We start from the raw sequence: 19,412 nt of genomic DNA, 5'->3' as shown, positions 1-19,412 counted from the left end.
GGAAACAGCTACATTTTCCATAAGGCAATGGATTCTGTATACCATTTCTGACCAAACACATTAATTGGGGATAGATGGACAAAACTAATAGTTCAAACAGAATTAACTGGCATCATAAGCACATCCTCTGTTGACCAAATAAAACTAATAAGCTTATCATGAAAGAATGTATAAAGGATAAACAATTTAAGAGTAATTATTCTGCAGTTACTTGCAAAACAAATCAAATACAACAATGAGGGAGTAATTACTGAAATATCCTAAAGTTAAAAAGCAGTGAAATGATTTTCTAACCCAACAATTTATACACCTACCATCTAGTTCCTGTCCTCTTGTAAAGGACTCCATTGATGACTGATACTTTTTTAAGTGATACTCTGCAATTCTAAATGAAGAGAAACAATATATGAAAAGTGCAACTTTTGAAGAAAAAAATCATCTGCTCCAACTAATTACTATAACTATTGCTGAAACTTTACTGGTTTAATTAGCAATTATTCTAAAACAAATGCACAGCTAGGAAATACAAAGAGCTCCTGTCAAAATTTTACTTCTTGTTTAACACTAAATTTCTGTTATGGTGGAAAAAAGTGCCAAAACTGAATTAAATGTCGCATTGTCTGTCAGAAATTGAAAGAATAGCAAAACATACAGATCACAAACTATTACTAAAGTAGCTCTACTCAGGAAAAAAAAGCCCTCAAATAATCAAAACATTTTCAAACAATATTTCCCTTTCCACTTGTATATTAATTATTCACTCATGGCAATGACAAAATACAATAAATTGGTTAAACTATCATGTAATATTTTATAAGTAACTTTTTCAAGTTCTTTCAGTATACCCAGTGGGATATTGATTACGAATGAGTAAGCCCTATAGCTGAGCGGGTCTTTCCAAGAATAAAGCTTTTAAAAAGGTTATAATTGCAGCTGTATTTAGTTCATCCCCCAGTATGCCCCTACCTATATGAAAATGGAAGGCTGGTTGGCATTGTTGGAAGAATACTTTTTCTTGCAAATCAATTGCAGCAACTGGAATAGCCTTCTGTGGCTAAATGTCAACAGCATTAGGAGTTAAATGGTGCTGGAATTAAACTATCAGGAGGCAGGTTCAATTAAGGCATTCAAAAGGAAATTACGTGTGTTATCTGAAAAGGAAGAGTGTGCAGGGTTACAGGGAGAAGGCAGTGTAGTGGCACTTGGTAAATTGCTCCTAGAGAATGCAAGTGTAGACACAACTGGCCAAATGGTCTCCTTTTGTGCTGCAATAATTCTGTAATTCTGAGAGATTCAAACCTTGCAACTTTGACATTGAGAACATGCTCCCTAGGTCAGACAGTTCATCTGATGAAGCCAGTGTCAGTCATTAAAAAAAGATGTGGGCTGCTAATTGAATCCACGACCTGCATAAATGCTGACGTGGTCAAAATCTTAGGAAAAGGGTGCGCAGAATACAGTCCTCAAAGGCCAGGCAACATAATCCTATTGGGTTTATATTTCTTATTTTCAGGTTTTTCTTATTAGAATCTCAAGAGGTTGGAGGTTTAGAAAAAGTTATTCTGGTAGTATTGTCATTTGGTAGGTAAATCCCAGCTGGTATCCCAAAATACGTTAGCATCAATAACTTAAAACACAATGAAAATATGGATATAAAGCTTACCCCAGGCTTCGGACATTCAGTTATACACAGTAAAGTACTTCATAAAATGATCAGAACTTGTGCAGCAGTCAATTTAAGCATCTAAACAAAATTCTTTCAAGACTACTGGAAATTTAGTTCTTGGTGCCAAAAATAAATCTTGTATCTGGTGTCACAGACTGCAGACAAAGTTAAGACCCAGCTGAAGTACTGAGTGCACAAAATATTGAGGGATGAAAAACTATAATATTGTACAGTACTGATATAATCCAGCATTAGTGAAGCTTTCTAAAGAGCTGTCATGAAAAACAGCTTCTATGATTTGCAATAGCCAGGACTTCCCAATATATATTGTGGAAAAGTCCTGATGGGATCTAGATTGCTGAGGAAACGGAGGACGAAGAGAGAGACTACAATGCAGATATTTCTTTCAATTCATTTACAGGATGTGGACGTCAGTGGCGAGGCCAACATCCCTAGTTCCCTTCAGGAGGTGATGATGAGCTGGTAGTGGTGCCACAGAACTGGAGAACTATAAATGTTATATCGTTGTTCAAAGTATTAGAGAAATAAATCAGTACCATTAGCCTAACATTGGTGGTGGGGTAATTTCTAGGGCTATAAACCAGGGCGACATTAATTGTCACTTGGAAAAATAGTCTTCAGTAAATGACAACCAGCATGGATTTATTAAAGGCAAATCACACCTAGCTAACTTGAAAATATTTTTTTTTAAACTGAATTGATGAACAAAAGCAGTGGATGTTGGGTATATGGATTTTCAGACGACATTTGTGAAAGTGCTACATATAAATTTGTTAGTAAATTTGAAACCCATAGGATTGAAGAGGGAGGGATAACATTGATGTGAAATACGTTAAATGTAGTGACAGTTATTTTGTCAGACTGGAGGGACTTATATAGTCATGTCCTCTGAGAGATTGAAATTAGGAACGCTTCTTTTCATATATTTTAAAACGACACAAAACTTGGAAACGTAGTAAAAAAAAAGTGATGACAGCATTAGAATTCAGAAAAGCAACCTGATGAAAAGAGTACACACATAATATACGTAGTTTAATGGAGAAGTGAAATTATACATTCTGTAAGAAAATGAAGCCACAATATAAATAAACGGTACAACTTTAAAGATGGTACAGAGACTGGGGAGGGGGCTATTTGATGATGACAAGTTAATATATCTGTTATAAAACATATAGGATCCATGGCTTTATAAATTGAGAGGGATGGCACAAAAGAAAGTAAGTCATTCTGAACTTCAACAAATCACTGTTGTAGCCTCAGCAGAATTAATGTGTCCAATTCTGGGTGCCATACTTTAGGAAGGATATCAATTTAAAAATGCAAAGGAGATTTACTACAATATTCCCAAGGATGAAGGACGTCAGATATACGAAGTCTTGAGAAGCTGGTAGTATTCTCTATAGAGCATGGGAGGCCAGCATTTAAATAGAGATGTTTAACAATGAGGGATTTTGAGAGAGCAGATGGGAGAAATTGTTTGGATTGGTATACGGGTCAGTAACAAGAGAACACAGATTTAAGATAACTGGTAAAACATCCATAAAATTGGTAGCCTTTTTTGAATGAGTTATGATGATCTGGAATACACTGCCTGAAAGAGTGATAGCTGATTCAAGTTCAACTTTCATAAAGGGATTGAATACATACATGAAAACATAAAATCTGTATGGCTGCAGTGAAAGAACAGGTGAGAGTGTAATTGGAAAGCTCTTTCAAAAAGCTGGTACAGACATGATGTGTCAAGTAGTTATCTTCTGTGCTACATGATTCTTCATCAGTCAGTTGAAGAGAGCTCAAATAAGCCACTTTATAGGTAAAATAGAACGAAAGAAAGGCTGTTCCATCAAATCCCAGAAGTTGATAGTCATGCCCAGTAGACATGTTATATTTTCAACAGTCAACACTTTTAAAAATTAGAAACAAACAAGCTGTTAAGATGGCTGCCACAAATCATGTGGCTTTTGGCATTTAGTCTATTGACAACATCAAGTCTCCAGTGAATACCTAATTAAATATGGACACAAGTGAGAGTGCCTAGCAGCCATCTGTGGAATTCACACAGCCCATTGTTTAAAGGTGGACCAACGCCTAAAGACTATGGAGTTTCCAGACCACCTCTCCTGTTTCGCACTGCACAGAAAAGGGGAAAAAAAACAATTGAAACTCAATGGCCACAATCAACTTCCATTGCATCATGATGGCCTTCCCCATCCAAAACTAGACTGGGTGGACGTCAGATGTGTTAATGCAATGTGTATGTGATCGTAATTGGTTTCAGGGATTACATCGCTATTTTTTTCATAGAATTCATAAAATCCCTACAGTGCAGATGGAGGCCATTCGGCCCATCGAGTCTGCGCCGACCACAATCCCACTGAGGCCCTCATATTTACCCTGTTAATCCCCTTGATACTAAGGTTAATTTAGCATGGCCAATCAACCTAACCTGCACATCTTTGGACTGTGGGAGGAAACCCACGTGGACAAGGGGAGCATATGCAAACTCCACACAGAGTGACCAGAGGCCGGAATTGAACCCGGGTCCCTGGTACTGTGAGACAGCAGTGCTAGCCACTGTGCCACCCTAAAAGATTACCCAAAGATTCAACAACTTGTCTGGGCCAAGTAATAAAGCAGCCAAAATATTTAACCTGTTCCAGTTTCAAAGTTCACTTGAAAACCAACCCCTTAGATATTCAACTGCAAGAAATCTCACAACCTGTGAACCAGTTGCTTTAGGCCAGAAGTGATAAACCAGAGACTGAATTAACTGCAATCTGTAAAAGTTTATTGTCTGTACCTGTATGCAGTGTGTGTGTGTGTTTGTGTATGCATATGCAACTTTGCATTAGTTTGGGGTAAGTGTTTGTGAGCATTATTAACCATCTTTATTTTAAACTCATGAAAGCTTTCAACTGAATTATTTAATTGGAATACTCAAAGAGCAGGAAAAGACTTATCCTGGACATATCCTCCTCCTGAAACTTGGAAACTTGTTACTCATCTGTGTATTTTTAAAGTCAAACAGACTTAATAGCATTCCTCTATAATAGTCAAAAAGAGTGGACAGCAAGAACTATTTCTTGAAACTATCAGTTATTTAAGCAGTTTAAATTCCTGAGGGAAGATGACAATGAGGCATTCTGGAGATTTGAGAGTTAGTTACATTTGCATGGTAGCTTGTTAAGTTCCCAATAGGGACTGTTAACATTTAAAGCAAAATCAGAACACCAAGTAATGAACTGACAGAACTATACTGCAAGATTTCATGTTTTTAAACAGAAAAAAACTTTACAGTATACAAAATGTTAAACAAAGCAAGCACCACTATAACAATACTGTAGTTTATAAATACCAATGCGACAAACTCAGTTCTGCCTGTTACTCTCCCTAAGAGATCATTTATTTCATAGAATCTTGAAGCTTCACTCACTTCTTTAAGGACTAACCCAAATGTATGCCACAATCCTCTGAAATTGACTTTAATTTTAGCTTTCCAGCTATGAAATTTCATGGGTTTTTCTATTAGCTTTTGGTGAAGTAAGTGATCCTCAAATTTCTCTGGAGACCTCAGAGCATTGGACTTCTCAGCTCAAACTTAGGCTTCACTATATTCTCCAAGTTAACTGCCTTTCACTGAGGACCACCGTAGGTTTCATAGAAACATAGAAAAACTACAGCACAAAACAGGCCCTTCGGTCCCACAAGTTGTGCCGAACATATCCCGACCTTTTAGGCCGACCTATAACCCTCCATCCTATTAAGTCCCATGTACTCATCCAGGAGTCTCTTAAAAGTCCCTATTGAGTTTGCCTCCACCACCACTGATGGTAGCCGATTCCACTCGCCCTCCACCCTCTGGAAAACTTCCCCCTAACATTTCCCCTGTACCTATACCCCAGCACCTTAAACCTGTGTCCTCTCGTAGCAGCCATTCCCACACTGGGGAAAAGCCTCTGAGAGTCCACCCGATCTATGCCTCTCAACATCTTATATACCTCTATTAGGTCTCCTCTCATCCTACATCTCTCCAAGGAGAAAAGACCGAGCTCCCTCAGCCTATCCTCATAAGGGATGCCACTCAATCCAGTCAACATCCTTGTAAATTGCCTCTGCACCCTTTCAATCTTTTCCACCTCCTTCCTGTAATGAGGCGACCAGAACTGAGCACAGTACTCCAAGTGGGGTCTGACAAGGGTCTTATATAGCTGCATCATTATCCCCGGACTCCTAAACTCAATCCCTCGATTGATATAGGCCAGCACACCATACACCTTCTTAACCACCTCCTCCACCTGCAGGGCCGATTTTAGAGTCCTATGGACCTGGACTCCAAGGTCCTTCTGATCCTCTACAGTACTAAGCGTCTTTCCCTTTATATTGTACTCCTTCATCCCATTTGACCTGCCAAAATGGACCACTACGCATTTATCTGGGTTGAAGTCCATCTGTCATTGTTTCTTTCTCTAACTTCAAGCAAAGTCAATCTTTCAGCTTCTTTCCCCTGACAAAATTCTAAATTGAGCTTGAGCCTCACCCACAATCCAAATGATGAACAACAAAATTAGTATTTTCGCTGCTTACCATGTAGGTCTGACTAACATTCATCTCCTTTTGATCTCTCAACTCACTGAGCAGCAGCCTGCACCAAACCAAAACGACAACGATCTTCTGTGAGGAACACTTGGCTAAATTAAGCAAAGAAACTTTCTAACCCCCACAGCCCATCTATATGGCATATTTTGGGATGTTCCCAACATGCAAACCAATTATTTTATATTCAACATATGAATAGTTTGCATTACTATTCAAACAGAGTTTTATATCCCTTTCTCCAGACCTTTGTCCTTATCAAAGAACCCTCTTGTTGACTAACAGCCATTAACTTATATTCATATGGGAACTACATACTTCAGTAAAGTAATTAAATTATGTAAGTTGAGCTTCTGGCTCTATCATAAACTCAACGATAGGTCATCCTCTCCCTCTAATTTTGCAAGATAAACATGTTATCTTTCAATTGTAATTAACTCCATGATTATTTGATTTGTACTCACAATAGGGTTATCAATTTTTCAATCAGATGTTTCCATTTAATGCTAATTTCTAAATCAAAAAGTTATAATATAAAACATATGAATTATGAAATTGGGTTATCAACACTTAATACAAGCAACCAAAGTCTTGTGAAATTGTTTCGTTGCTTCATGAATCATGAAAGGTTTGTGCCCTTATAGTTCTCCTTGAATTATTCACAGTACTTTTCCTCTCTCGCAGTATCTTGTAAATAAAGTGAAACCAAATTGTTTCAACTCCACCTAGGATGCCTGCAAATTCTTCAAAATTTTAGAAACGTATACAACAAAATATGTCAAATTGAAAGGAGAGTCTCTTTGACATATTAGATCATTTACATTTTAAAAGCTTGATGACTGCAAAGTAAAAGGCCACATTTAATCATTTGACGTCAACCTCTCTCAAATTATGTTGTCTGGGCATTGTTATATCCAACTGCACTGCAAGTAGTTGTATTGCCATCATGCCTCACCAATCTTCCTTCTACTCCTTAGATCATAACTCCATTAACTGTCTATAATGTATCTAAATGATTAAAATACATCAATAACTATTCTTAAAATAAAAAAATCAGTTCATAAGGATTGTAGCAAAGCAATAGATCATATAAGATAGACAATAATGACAAGCAATATGTGCTTGTAGCATAGCTCCGATACCATGCACTTTCCTAACAAATTTTAGCTTTTTGCTAAGCTCACTATTTTAAATTCTTTCCATAGCTGTTTCTTCAGATTCGTATGGCATGTTTGACAATTTCTCTCAAGCAAACATTCACAATCTACCCTTTGATCAATTTGCTGACATACAAATCTTACGTACACGAGAAAGTTGATCTCAAACATGAAAGCATTGCTGTTTCATTGGTGATTTAAAATTTAATAAAAATACAGTTCATATGTTAGCAGCACACTGTACCGGAATACAGAGCAGGTGGTAAAAGAAATAAATTCAATACACACACAATAAACATACTCACCCTTTTCTAAGATATGCCAAAGCATAGTTTGGTTTCAACTTGAGCGCTGTGTTGGCATCCTTGACAACCTCTATAAAACAAGATGGCAATTTTTAATCAAGTTAAAGCAATTTTTCCATTTTAGAATCTAACTTCATCCTACAAACGAGCAGTTTCACTAGTATGCAACTTAGAAACTACAGAAAAGAGGTGGCGCTTAACTGAGAAATTGCATTCTAATTTAAGTAGTGCTTTTGTATGTTTCATATTCATTTTATTCTGACAGCAGTCCTTTCAAAATTCATATATAATAAAATCATTGAGTCCCTACGGTGCAGGAGGCCGCCATTCGGCCTATCAGGTCAGCACTGACCACAATCCAACCCAGGCCCTATCCCCAAGCATTTACCCTAGTGAGTCCCCCTGACACTAAGTGGCAATTTAGCATGACCAATCCACCTAACCTGCACATTTTTGGACTGTGGGAGGAAACTGGAACATCCGGAGGAAACCCACACAGACACAGGGAGAATGTGCAAACTCCACAGACAGTAACCCAAACCAGGAATCGAACCTGGGTCTCTGGCACCGAGGCAGCAGTGCTAACCATTGTGCCACCCTATCAAAAAAGAGTTATGAGGCTAACTTAACAGAATTAAAACTGGGCGGTCACTGATAGTATTGGCAGATTTTCAGTTTTCCAATTACAAAATGGTATATTTGTTCAACTCTCACCCAGGGTTCAATTCTTTGGGAACACGTTTTTCAAAACATTTTTTGGCTACCGGTATCACTTTGAAAGTACCCAAGAATGAGCCATTTCACAAAAGGGACTTTTTTCCCTAACACAACACTTGATAGATTAGGGAGCTTGTCTACAGAGGCCCTATGGGTGGAGCTGAGAAACAGGAAAGGTATGACCACATTAATGGGGTTGTATTATAGACCACTCAATAGTCAGCGAGAATTGGAGGAGCAAATCAGCAGAGAGATAGCTGACAACTGCAAGAAACACAAAGTTGTGATAGTAGGGGATTTTAATTTTCCACATATAGATTGGGACTCGCATACTGTTAAAGGTTTAGATGGGGTAGAGTTTGTCAAATGTGTCCAGGAGGATTTTCTACATCAGTATATAGAGGTGCCAACTAGAGAGGATGCGATATTGGATCTCCTATTGGAGAATGAGTTAGGGCAGGTGATGGATGTGAGTGTGACGGAACACTTTGGATCCAGTGATCATAATGCCATTAGTTTCAACCTGATCATGGATAAGGATAGATCTGGTCCTCGGGTTGAAGTTCTGAACTGGAAAAAGGCCACATTTGATGAAATGAGAAGGGATCTGGGAAGTGTGGATTGGCACAGGCTGTTCTCTGGTAAGGATGTAAATGGAAAGTGGGAGGCCTTCAAAGGAGAAATTGAGAGTGCAGAGTTTGTATGTTCCTGTCAGGATTAAAGGCAAAGTAAATAGGAATAAGGAACCTTGGTTCTCGAGGGAGATTGTAACACTGATTAAGAGGAAGAGAGAGTTGTATGAAATGTACAGGCAGCAAGGAACAGATCAGATGCTCGAGGAGTATAAAAAGTGCAAGAAGCTACTTAAGAGGGAAATCAGGAGGGCTAAAAGACATGACGTTGCTTTGGCAGACAGAGTGAAGGAAAATCCAAAGAGCTTCTATAGGTATGTTAGGAGCAAAAGGATAGTGAGGGATAAAATTGGTCCTCTTGGAAGACCAGAGTGGTAGACTGTGTATGGAACCAAAAGAGACGGGGGAGATACTAAATGGTTTTTTTGCATCCGTATTTACTGAGGAAACGGGCATGGAGTCTACGGAAATAGGGCAAACAGGTAGGGAGGTCGTGGAGCCTTTACAGATTAAAGGGGAGGAGGCGCTTGCTGTCTTGAGGCAAATCAGAGTGGATAAATCCCCAGGACCGGACAGGGTATTCCCACGGACCTTGAGGGAAGCTAGTGTTGAACTTGCAGGGGCCCTGGCAGACATATTTAAAATGTCAGTATTCACGGGGGAGGTGCCGGATGATTGGAGGGTGGCTCATGTTGTTCCGTTGTTTAAAAAAGGTTCCAAAAGAAATCTGGGAAATTATAGGCCAGTAAATTTGACGTCAGTAGTGGGCACGTTATTGGAAGGTGTGATAAGGGATAGGATCTACAAATATTTGGATAGACAGGGACTTATTAGGGAGAGTCAACATGACTTTGTGCATGATAGGTCATGTTTGACCAATCTATTAGAGTTTTTCGAGGAGGTTACCAGGAAAGTGGATGAAGGGAAGGCGGTGGATGTTGTCTAGCCTGGATTTCAGCAAGGCCTTTGACAAGGTCCTGCATGAGAGATTAGTTAGGAAGGTTCAGTCGCTGGGTATACATGGGGAGGTAGTAAATTGGATAAGACACTGGCTCAATGGAAGAAGCCAGAGAGTGGTTGTGGAGGATTGCTTCTCTGAGTGGAAGCCTGTGACTAGTGGTGTGCCGCAGGGATTGATGTTGGGTCCATTTTTGTTTGTCATCTATATCAATGATCCGGATGATCATGTGGTAAATTGGATCAGCAAGTTTGCTGATGATACAAAGATTGGAGGTGTAGTGGACAGTGAGGAAGGTTTTCACAGCTTGCAGAGGGATTTGGACCAACTAGAAAAATGGGCTGAAAAATGGCAAATGGAATTTAACGCAGACAAGTGTGAGATATTGCACTTTGGAAGGACAAACCAAAGAAGAACGTACAGGGTAAATGGTAGGACTCTGAAGAGTGCAGTTGAACAGAGGGATCTGGGAATACAGGTACAGAATTCCCTAAAAGTGACGTCACAGGTGGATAGGGTCGTAAAGAGTGCCTTTGGTACATTGGCCTTTATAAATCGGAGTATCGAGTATAAAAGTAGGAGTGTTATGGTAAGGTTATATAAGGCATTGGTGAGGCCGAATTTAGAGTATTGTGTACAGTTTTGGTCACCTAGTTACAGGAAGGATGTAAATAAGGTTGAAAGAGTTCAGAGAAGGTTCACAAGGATGTTGCCGGGATTTGAGAAGCAGAGTTACAGAGAGAGATTGAATAGGTTGGGACTTTATTCCCTGGCACGTAGAAGAATAAGGGGAGATTTGATAGAGGTGTATAAGATTTTGATGGGTATAGAGAGTGAATGCAAGCAGGCTTTTTCTACTGAGGCTAGGGGAGAAAAAAACCAGATGGCATGGGTTAAGGGTGAAAGGAGAAAAGTTTAAAGGGAATATTAGGGGGGGCTTCTTCACACAGAGTGGTGGGAGTGTGGAATGAGCTGCCAGATAAAGTGGTAAATGCGGGGTCACTTTTAACATTTAAGAAAAACTTGGATGGGTTCATGGATGAGAGGGGTGTGGAGGGATATGGTCCAAGTGCAGGTCAGTGGGACTAGGCACAGACAAGAATGGCCAAAAGGCCTGTTTCTGAGCTGTAATTTTCCATGGTTGAAGAGCACTCAAGTATCTGTAGCGGGACACTGGCATAGGGCGATTAACAAATTCCTTGGGTCATTCTGGAAAGCGGTCAGAGCAGCCAAGCCGGTGGTAGTTTTCTGCCTGGCAGTGTGAAACACTTGCAAAATATAAAAAATATCTCAAGACTTTTTAATTGTCTTTATTATGATAAGTTACTGCTTGAAATGGGGCTGGTTCATTGTGACAATATCAAAAACAACTCAAAAGTTGCCCAATGTGCAGCTCAATCTACTTACAGAGCAAAGACTCCAAAGGGATTAACAGGAACTGTATAATTTTAAATTACAATTCTAAACAAAGCACATAGTGCTCACAAGGAGAGAGATGAACTGCATGGGTCATCATCCTGACAGGTATCCCAAAGCTCTTCATCCTGGTTTTGATACAATCAAGATTTTACTGAGTAAGATCAGTCGGGTTATTCGATCTTTTGCAACATTTCCCACAAAAGGACAAGACAAATAGGCAAATGACACAATAGTAGCTATTGGTAATTGCATATAATTTAAGCTGCCTAATGCCAATTTTAAACTAGAAAGACAGGGAAAGATGAAGCAATGTAGGAGTTCTTAGGGTAATAAAGAGTCCCAGAATCACCAAGTACTGGGCAAAACCAAACAGAAAAACCAGATCTTCTGGCTGAACAAAGTAACTAGATAACCAATCAACCACCCACTCAGAGGGTACAGGACATCCTGAAGGGAAACCATCAGTGGCGTACAACCATTAGGAACAGCCTGGAGAAATGGTCTTGGAGAGAAAACGGTCAGGCTATGAAAAAAATTGAACCAGTAACAGATTATATCTTGCTGGAGATAGTCATTGCCTGGTACTTGTGTGACTGTTACTTTCCACGTATCAATCCAAGCATAAATGCTGCCCAGGTCTTACTACATGTGGGCAGACTGCTTCAGTAGGAGTCATGAATGGTGATGATCACTGCACAATCACTGTATGGAAGTGGAGATGCTGGGTACATCAGGAGGTAAAGCGGGATCTTCCACTCGGCACTTCTCGCTAAAACAGCTGCTTCAGCCTTGTCTTGTGTACTGATGTACTTGGCTCCCCCATTTTCCAAAAATGGGACGTTTATGGAATCTCTTCTTTCAGTTAGTTGTTTAATTGTCCATCACCATTTGTAATTGGATGTGCAGGACTGCATAGTTTCAATCTGATCCATTGATTGAGAGTTTCTAACTAGTGCATGCTTTCCATTGTCCAGCAAAAATACAAGCTGCTGTTATAGCACCACATGGTTGGCAAGGCAAGTAGTGCCTGGTGCTGTCCCTGGTGTGCTTTTCTGCACTCACTGAACCAGGGTTGATGCACTGGGTTGACAGTAAATGTGGAGTGAAGGACATGCCAGGTTAGATAGTGGTTGAATACAATTCTTCTGCTGATGGTCCACAGCAGCTTATGGATGTGCAGTTTTGAGCTACTGGATCAGATCTGAATCTATCCCATTTAGCACGGTGCAGGTGTCACAGACATGTTGGAGAGTATCCTCAGAGTTCAGCCAGGATTTTGTTTCCACAAGGACTCTGCATTGGTCCTTCCTATCAATGCTGTCATGAACAGATGTATCTGCAACAGGTAGATTGGCAAGCAAAGTCAGGTAGATTTTTCCCTCTTATTAGTTTACTCATCAATTACCACAGGTCCACTCTGGCAGATATGTTCTACAGGACAGTCAGCTCTGTCGCTAATGGTTTTACCAAACCACTTTTGGTGATAGGCATTGAAGTCTCACAGTACATTCTTTGCCCTTGCCTCCCTCAGTCCTCTTTTTAAGTGGCATTTAACATGCAAGAGTATTGATTCATCATGCAAGGGTGATAAACAGCAGTCCTTGATATAAAAAAAGGAAGAGCTGGAAAAACTCCTGTTCAGCAGCAACAATGGAGAGAGAAACAGAGTTAACATTTTGAGTCCAACATGACTTGTTAGAATACAGAGATTTCCTTGCTCACGTTTGCCCTGACATCATGAGACTTGGTGGGTTTCGGAGTCAGACATTCACGACTCCCAGGGCTACTTCCTCCCAATAGTATGCTTATTGTTAAGGTCCCAGCTAATGTTACTATTGGACAGTCAGGTCCGAGAAATGAACCCTGGCTCGAAAAACTGCAACTTTCATTTTTTGTTTTGAGACATAGATGAACAGAGTTGCATGATTATCAATTAACTGTTAACAAAATAAAAACATTTATTCAACAAGAAAAGACAAACTCCTTGGAGAGACGAAGGATGAGAGGTGACCTGATAGAGCTGTACAAGATGTTGAGAGGTATAGATTGGGTGGATTCTCGGAGGCTTTTTCCCAGGGCTGAAATGGCTGCTACGAGAGGACACAGGTTTAAGATGCTGGGGAGTAGGTACAGAGGAGATGTCAAGGATAAGTTTTTCACTCAGAGAGTGGTGGGTGAGTGGAATCGGCTGCCGTCAGTGGTGGTGGAGGCAAACTCGATAGGGTCTTTTAAGAGACTTCTGGATAAGTGCATGGAACTTAATAGGATTGAGGGTTATAGGTAAACCTATATATAAGCCTAGGTAGGTAGGGACATGACCGGCGCAACTTGTGGGCCGAAGGGCCTGTTTGTGCTGTATTTTTTCTATGTTCTATACGAAAATACAAATATCCTGCATCCCACCTATATTTTCACAGATGTACACAGATTTTTAAGGATAACACAGGTTACAGAAAATGTTTTGTACTATAATCTTTGCAGTGAGTACACAGTCTCTGTAAACCAATAGGCCTACTGTGGGCAGGCACACCCCACTCAGAAACCAGGTGGCAGATGTCACCCAATACAACTTCTCTGGATTTCTAATTATTCTCCCCATCCCCCAGGTGTGTATCACATTGTGAGCCAACTGGTCTCAGTGGAACTCTGGCTTCCACACAAGTGATACAAACTTTTCGAAAAGACATACCTCAGAATCTTCTCCCAAACAATGTTTTCTCTCAGGTGTCTGCACTAAGGATCCACGTTGAGGATTTCCATCTCCCCTTCCGGTATTCCTCTGTCTTGGATTGTCACATACATTCAAGCTGCCATACCATCTCTCAAGTATCCCACCATTCCAACAGAACACCAGTGCTTCACAGGCTGTACGAAGGGCATCACTAACCTTAGGATTACATCAGATATCTGGCTTCTTACTAGCCAACTTCACCAGATTTTCACTTTTCAGTCTGTCTTTAACTGGGAGCCTTTCCCTGCCTCATCCATTAATTCCAGTACTCCTTATCCCTTAGACTTCAGTCTTCCTGAGACTTCTTTTTCATTCCCCTGTTTCTAAAACTCTGCTCTTCAGTTTTCAACTTGCTTGATTTTACATTCTCCACTGTTCTGCCTCTTTTGGCAGTTTCTGTGAGATCTGCTTCCTCTCCGGTACCTGGTTCCAATTGCTTCTGGGTCCAGCTTAAAAGTAAACTCAGAAGTTCTTTCCCAAACTTCTTTCCCAGAACTCAGGTCTGGGAAAGAAGTTATGCCTTAAAAATTACCACCATATTACCATTTCCTTATAGGTTCCCTCTAGGTGCTTGAAGAAATGCAAAACTGCCCATGTGACTGTATAACAGCTAATTTTAGGTTAGGAAATTCTTACTGAGATGAAGCATAGAGGCACAATAGAATGGTGATGCATAAATAAGTAGTACATGTTAAAAGTGACAACTCAATACTTTAATTAGTTCCTGGACATGAAATGGGTCAAGTGAATAAAATGCCAATAGGGGATCTTTTAAGAGAGAGTTATGACAATGTGCTTTTTAAAGATACAATTTTTAATTATTCTTTTTCTGGCTAGATTGTAAAAAACCTGAAACTCTAAGACACTATGACAAAACTGCTCAGACTACTGAGATGCACAATTTTACATTCCATCAAGTGCAATGAGAGAAAAGACACTTGGCCCCCTGGGGAGCATGAAAGTCCCCCATCCTCATTGGGATTCACATTATTGAGACTTTTCAAACATTTCTGATGGAAAACATTAAAATGCAATTACCTGTTCTGAAACAATAGCTGCAGCTGACAGGAACTAATAGAATTTCACTGTAATATGTAACCAGCAAGGTACTTAAAGACTCTTTGCCAAACAGGAGCAACCAAAAGACAATGCTATACTGAACACAGGCTGTTGAAGCTGTGTGCTGTCTCTGTCTGTCTGACTCAAAAATGCTGCCCAGTTTGCAAAGTAACAATCCCAAGAAGAAAAATCTATTCAAAACCAACATCTTTTTGGAAAAAAATCATGGAAATCTGCTCCATACAACTATACCCAGGAAGACAACCGAGCTAAAGGGCCACAAAGTGGAATCAAGACCAGCCAAGGAACAACTACACGAATATGCCTTTGTTGTACTTTTCAAGAACTAGAAAAATAATCCTAAAAGTCTTTTACTCTACTATCTGTATTGGTGTGTGCGGACACACACAAATGCATGTGATATACAAATGATGCTTGCAACGTACCTTGTATTTTTTGTTTGGAAAATAGTTTTAACAAACTTATCTTGTTCTTGTTTAACCTACAAAAATCTGTCTGACTAATTATTTACAACTTTAGTGAGACTCTTACAGAATTGGCAAAACAATTTCACTCTAAGCTCACAGCAAACTATGTTACAATTAAACCTGAAGTGGGAGAATAAGCGAATCATTTCACCCCTCTCATGGTCATCACACAATTGATCATAGTATCACAAGATTTAGATTAGCTATGGAAAGGACAAGGAGCAATCCAGAGTGTAAGTGTGGAGAGGACCAATTACAGTGGGGTGGAGTGGATGGAGGAGATTGAAGACTGGGGGAACGGAATTGGAAACTGACATCAAAGATTGACAAGCACAATTGTAACAGAACTTGGGCTGACTTTGAAGAGAGAAATGGTTTGGATACAGTTGAGATACATTCCAATGAGGAGCAAGGATAGGACAAATGAAGTCAGAGTTCAGCGGATGGCAAAAGAGATACCAAGATGAAGCAAAATAAAGGGTATTATACACCGAACATCTGTCATAAGCACAAGTGAAAACCAAGTTAAATATAGAAATAAAAACAGAGAATAGAAAAAAGATAGAGAAAATGTCTGCTTTCCAGCTGATCCTCCTACTGAAAGTGACAAAAGGCAAGACTTAAAATCATTTTGTAATAAGAAAACTTTTTAGATTACTCCCTCCTAAAGTTAATGTTAAGGGGCCATGGGAGGATGGCTTGGCTTGGACTTCGTGTGAGGGGACCATGTAGTTGGTGAATTTATTTGAGATTGCCTCTTCCTAATACATGCATAAATAAAACTAGAAAAGCTTTGTTTACATCTGATTTCTGTGTTTGCACCTATTTTGGGCAAAACGAGGTTCCCTGGCTCAAAATTTGGGAGACCCTACCCTATAGGGGATTATAAATCTCATTTAAAATCACAGTTGATCTAGCATCAATTGACTTTTGCACCTTTGAATGTAGAAGTGTTTTCTCATTCCACTCCTAAAATATATCAGCAGCAACTAGGACTTCCCCATCGACAGAGATCTTTAAGACCCACAACAGCTCACTACATATCTCTACGATGCCCCCTCTGGACATAAACTGAATATCTCCAACTTCATAACACCGATGAAACCTGGAGGAAAGCATTACCCTCACAAATAAGTACATTGCTCCAATCCAGCATCTCAACAGTCAAGCTTCAATCTCCTCCAGAGCACGTGGGCAAATACAGACTGGGCAGGATTGATGTGGCTATCTGATGTACAACTGGCACCTCAAAATCTCTCCTGGCTACAACAATGGAAACCCTGACCAAACCATGGGACATGTAATAGCATCTTGCTCCAGACTCAAGTTTAGAGGCAATATTCTGTAGTAACACCTACTCTCCAGCAGGGCACTGGACTGGTATGGGAATTTTACAACACAACAATGATGATAGCTTCTGCTCCTAAAGCTATAAACAGGAAAAAACTTCTAAAATGTCGAAAATGCTCCGCTTTTTGGATTATGTCACCTATTCCGAGACTCTCCTACTCGAGGAACTCACCAAGCCTTTTTAGATAGCACTTTCTAAACCCATGACCACGACCATCTCGAAGGCCAAGTCAGTTACTGCCCTGACTTGGAAATGTATTGCTGTTCCTTCAATGTCACTGGATAAAAATCCTGGAACTCCCTCCCTAACTGCACTGTGGGTGTACCTACATCACACGGACTGCAGCAGTTCACCACCACTTTCTCAAAGACAAGTGGTGACAGGCAATAAATGCTGGCCTAGCCATCCGTTGATTTTTTTTTAAAATGCCACTTTATTAAATGTTTTTTGGAAGTCCATATAAGCATCAGCTGCACTACCTTCTTCAGCCCAAACCATGATTATATCAAGGAACTCAATTAAATATTTTGTATGACAATTTGCTTTTAATAAGTCCATGGCTGTCATTTTTAACACACATTCAAACAAGTAACAATTTTCGCCAGGGTTATGAAGCTTGCTACCACTGGCATTAAGTTGATCAGTTGTTTTTATTGCACACAGAGAAAGGCAAGGACAAATTTCCTCCGTTTGCACTGAGGAATGTAAAAGGAAAAGAGGCAGAATCCCATGATGTCCAGTTTCTTCCAACTTTACATTACTCTAGATTTCGGGGCTTTGGCAGAAAGGGATGCCTGGTCCAATAATAAGTAAGAAGTCTCACAACACCAGGTTAAGTCCAACAGGTTTATTTGGTAGCAAATACCATAAGCTTTCGGAGCACAGCTCCTTCGTCAGATGGAGTGGAAATGTGCTCTCAAACAGTGCAAACAGACAAAATCAAGTTGCAGAATACTGATTAGAATGCGAATCCTACAGCCAGCCAGGTCTTAAAGGTACAGACAATGTGGGTGGAGGGAACATTAAACACAGGTTAAAGAGCTGTGTATTGTCTCCAGACAGAACAGCTAGTGAGATTCTGCAAGCCCAGGAGGCAAGCTGTGGGGGTTACTGATAATGTGACATAAATCCAACATCCCGGTTTAGGCCGTCCTCATGTGTGCAGAACTTGGCTATCAGTTTCTGTTCAGCGACTCTGCGCTGTCGTGTGTCGTGAAGGCCGCCTTGGAGAACGCTTACCCGAAGACCCAAGGCTGAATGCCCATGACTGCTGAAGTGCTCCCCACAGGAAGAGAACAGTCTTGCCTGGTGATTGTCGAGCGGTGTTCATTCATCCGTTGTCGTAGCGTCTGCATGGTTTCCCCAATGTACCATGCCTCGGGACATCCTTTCCTGCAGCGTATCAGGTAGACAATGTTGGCCGAGTTGCAAGAGTAGGTACCGTGTACCTGGTAGATGGTGTTCTCACGTGAGATGATGGCATCCGTGTCGATGATCCGGCACGTCTTGCAGAGGTTGCTGTGGCAGGGTTGTGTGGTGTCGTGGTCACTGTTCTCCTGAAGGCTGGGTAGTTTGCTGCGGACAATGGTCTGTTTGAGGTTGCGTGGTTGTTTGAAGGCAAGAAGTGGGGGTGTGGGGATGGCCTTGGCGAGATGTTCGTCTTCATCAATGACATGTTGAAGGCTCCGGAGGAGATGCCGTAGCTTCTCCGCTCCGGGGAAGTACTGGACGACGAAGGGTACTCTGTCCACCGTGTCCCGTGTTTGTCTTCTGAGGAGGTCGGTGCGGTTTTTCGCTGTGGTGCGTCGGAACTGTTGATCGATGAGTCGAGCGCCATAACCTGTGTTTAATGTTCCCTCCACCCACATTGTCCGTACCTTTAAGACCTGGCTGGCTGTAGGATTCGCATTCTAATCAGTATTCTGCAACTTGATTTTGTCTGTTTGCGAGCACATTTCCACTCCATCTGACGAAGGAGCTGTGCTCCGAAAGCTTATGGTATTTGCTACCAAATAAACCTGTTGGACTTTAACCTGGTGTTGTGAGACTTCTTACTGTGTTCACCCCAGTCCAACGCCAGCATCTCCACACCAATAATAAGTGGCAATGCCCAAAGGTACCCATGTCATTGGAGCAGGATTCCTTGAGTCAGTCTATTGATTTGACCAGCAAGAGGAAATAGTCCTTAAACCCCAAATTCACTAAACTCACTAACAGAACAGCAAAAGGAGGTCAGGCTGCAAACACGTAGAACCCTATAACTAGTCCAATCTGCTTTTTGTTCCTAAAGACCATATCTGTCTGTCAGCATTCTA

The 19,412-nt window shown here is 40.6% G+C and overlaps 1 protein-coding gene across 2 annotated transcripts in view; it reads right to left on the bottom strand.

The window, feature by feature from the left end:
* Positions 1 to 19,412, bottom strand: part of sugt1 (SGT1 homolog, MIS12 kinetochore complex assembly cochaperone) — a 152,089-nt gene that overhangs the window by 106,339 nt on the left and 26,338 nt on the right. For both annotated transcript variants that reach the window (XM_078221689.1, XM_078221688.1), the window contains exons 4-5: positions 7,743 to 7,812; positions 315 to 385 (exon numbers count right to left, since the gene is read on the bottom strand). In XM_078221689.1, the coding sequence (XP_078077815.1) occupies positions 315 to 385; positions 7,743 to 7,812 (141 nt within the window). The remainder of the gene's footprint in view (positions 1 to 314; positions 386 to 7,742; positions 7,813 to 19,412) is intronic.

This window comes from Mustelus asterias, chromosome 10 (assembly GCF_964213995.1).
Source record: "Mustelus asterias chromosome 10, sMusAst1.hap1.1, whole genome shotgun sequence".
Lineage (NCBI taxonomy): Eukaryota > Metazoa > Chordata > Chondrichthyes > Carcharhiniformes > Triakidae > Mustelus > Mustelus asterias.
The sequence above is the reverse complement of the archived record's forward strand: the minus strand, read 5'-3'. Positions and strand labels throughout refer to the sequence as shown.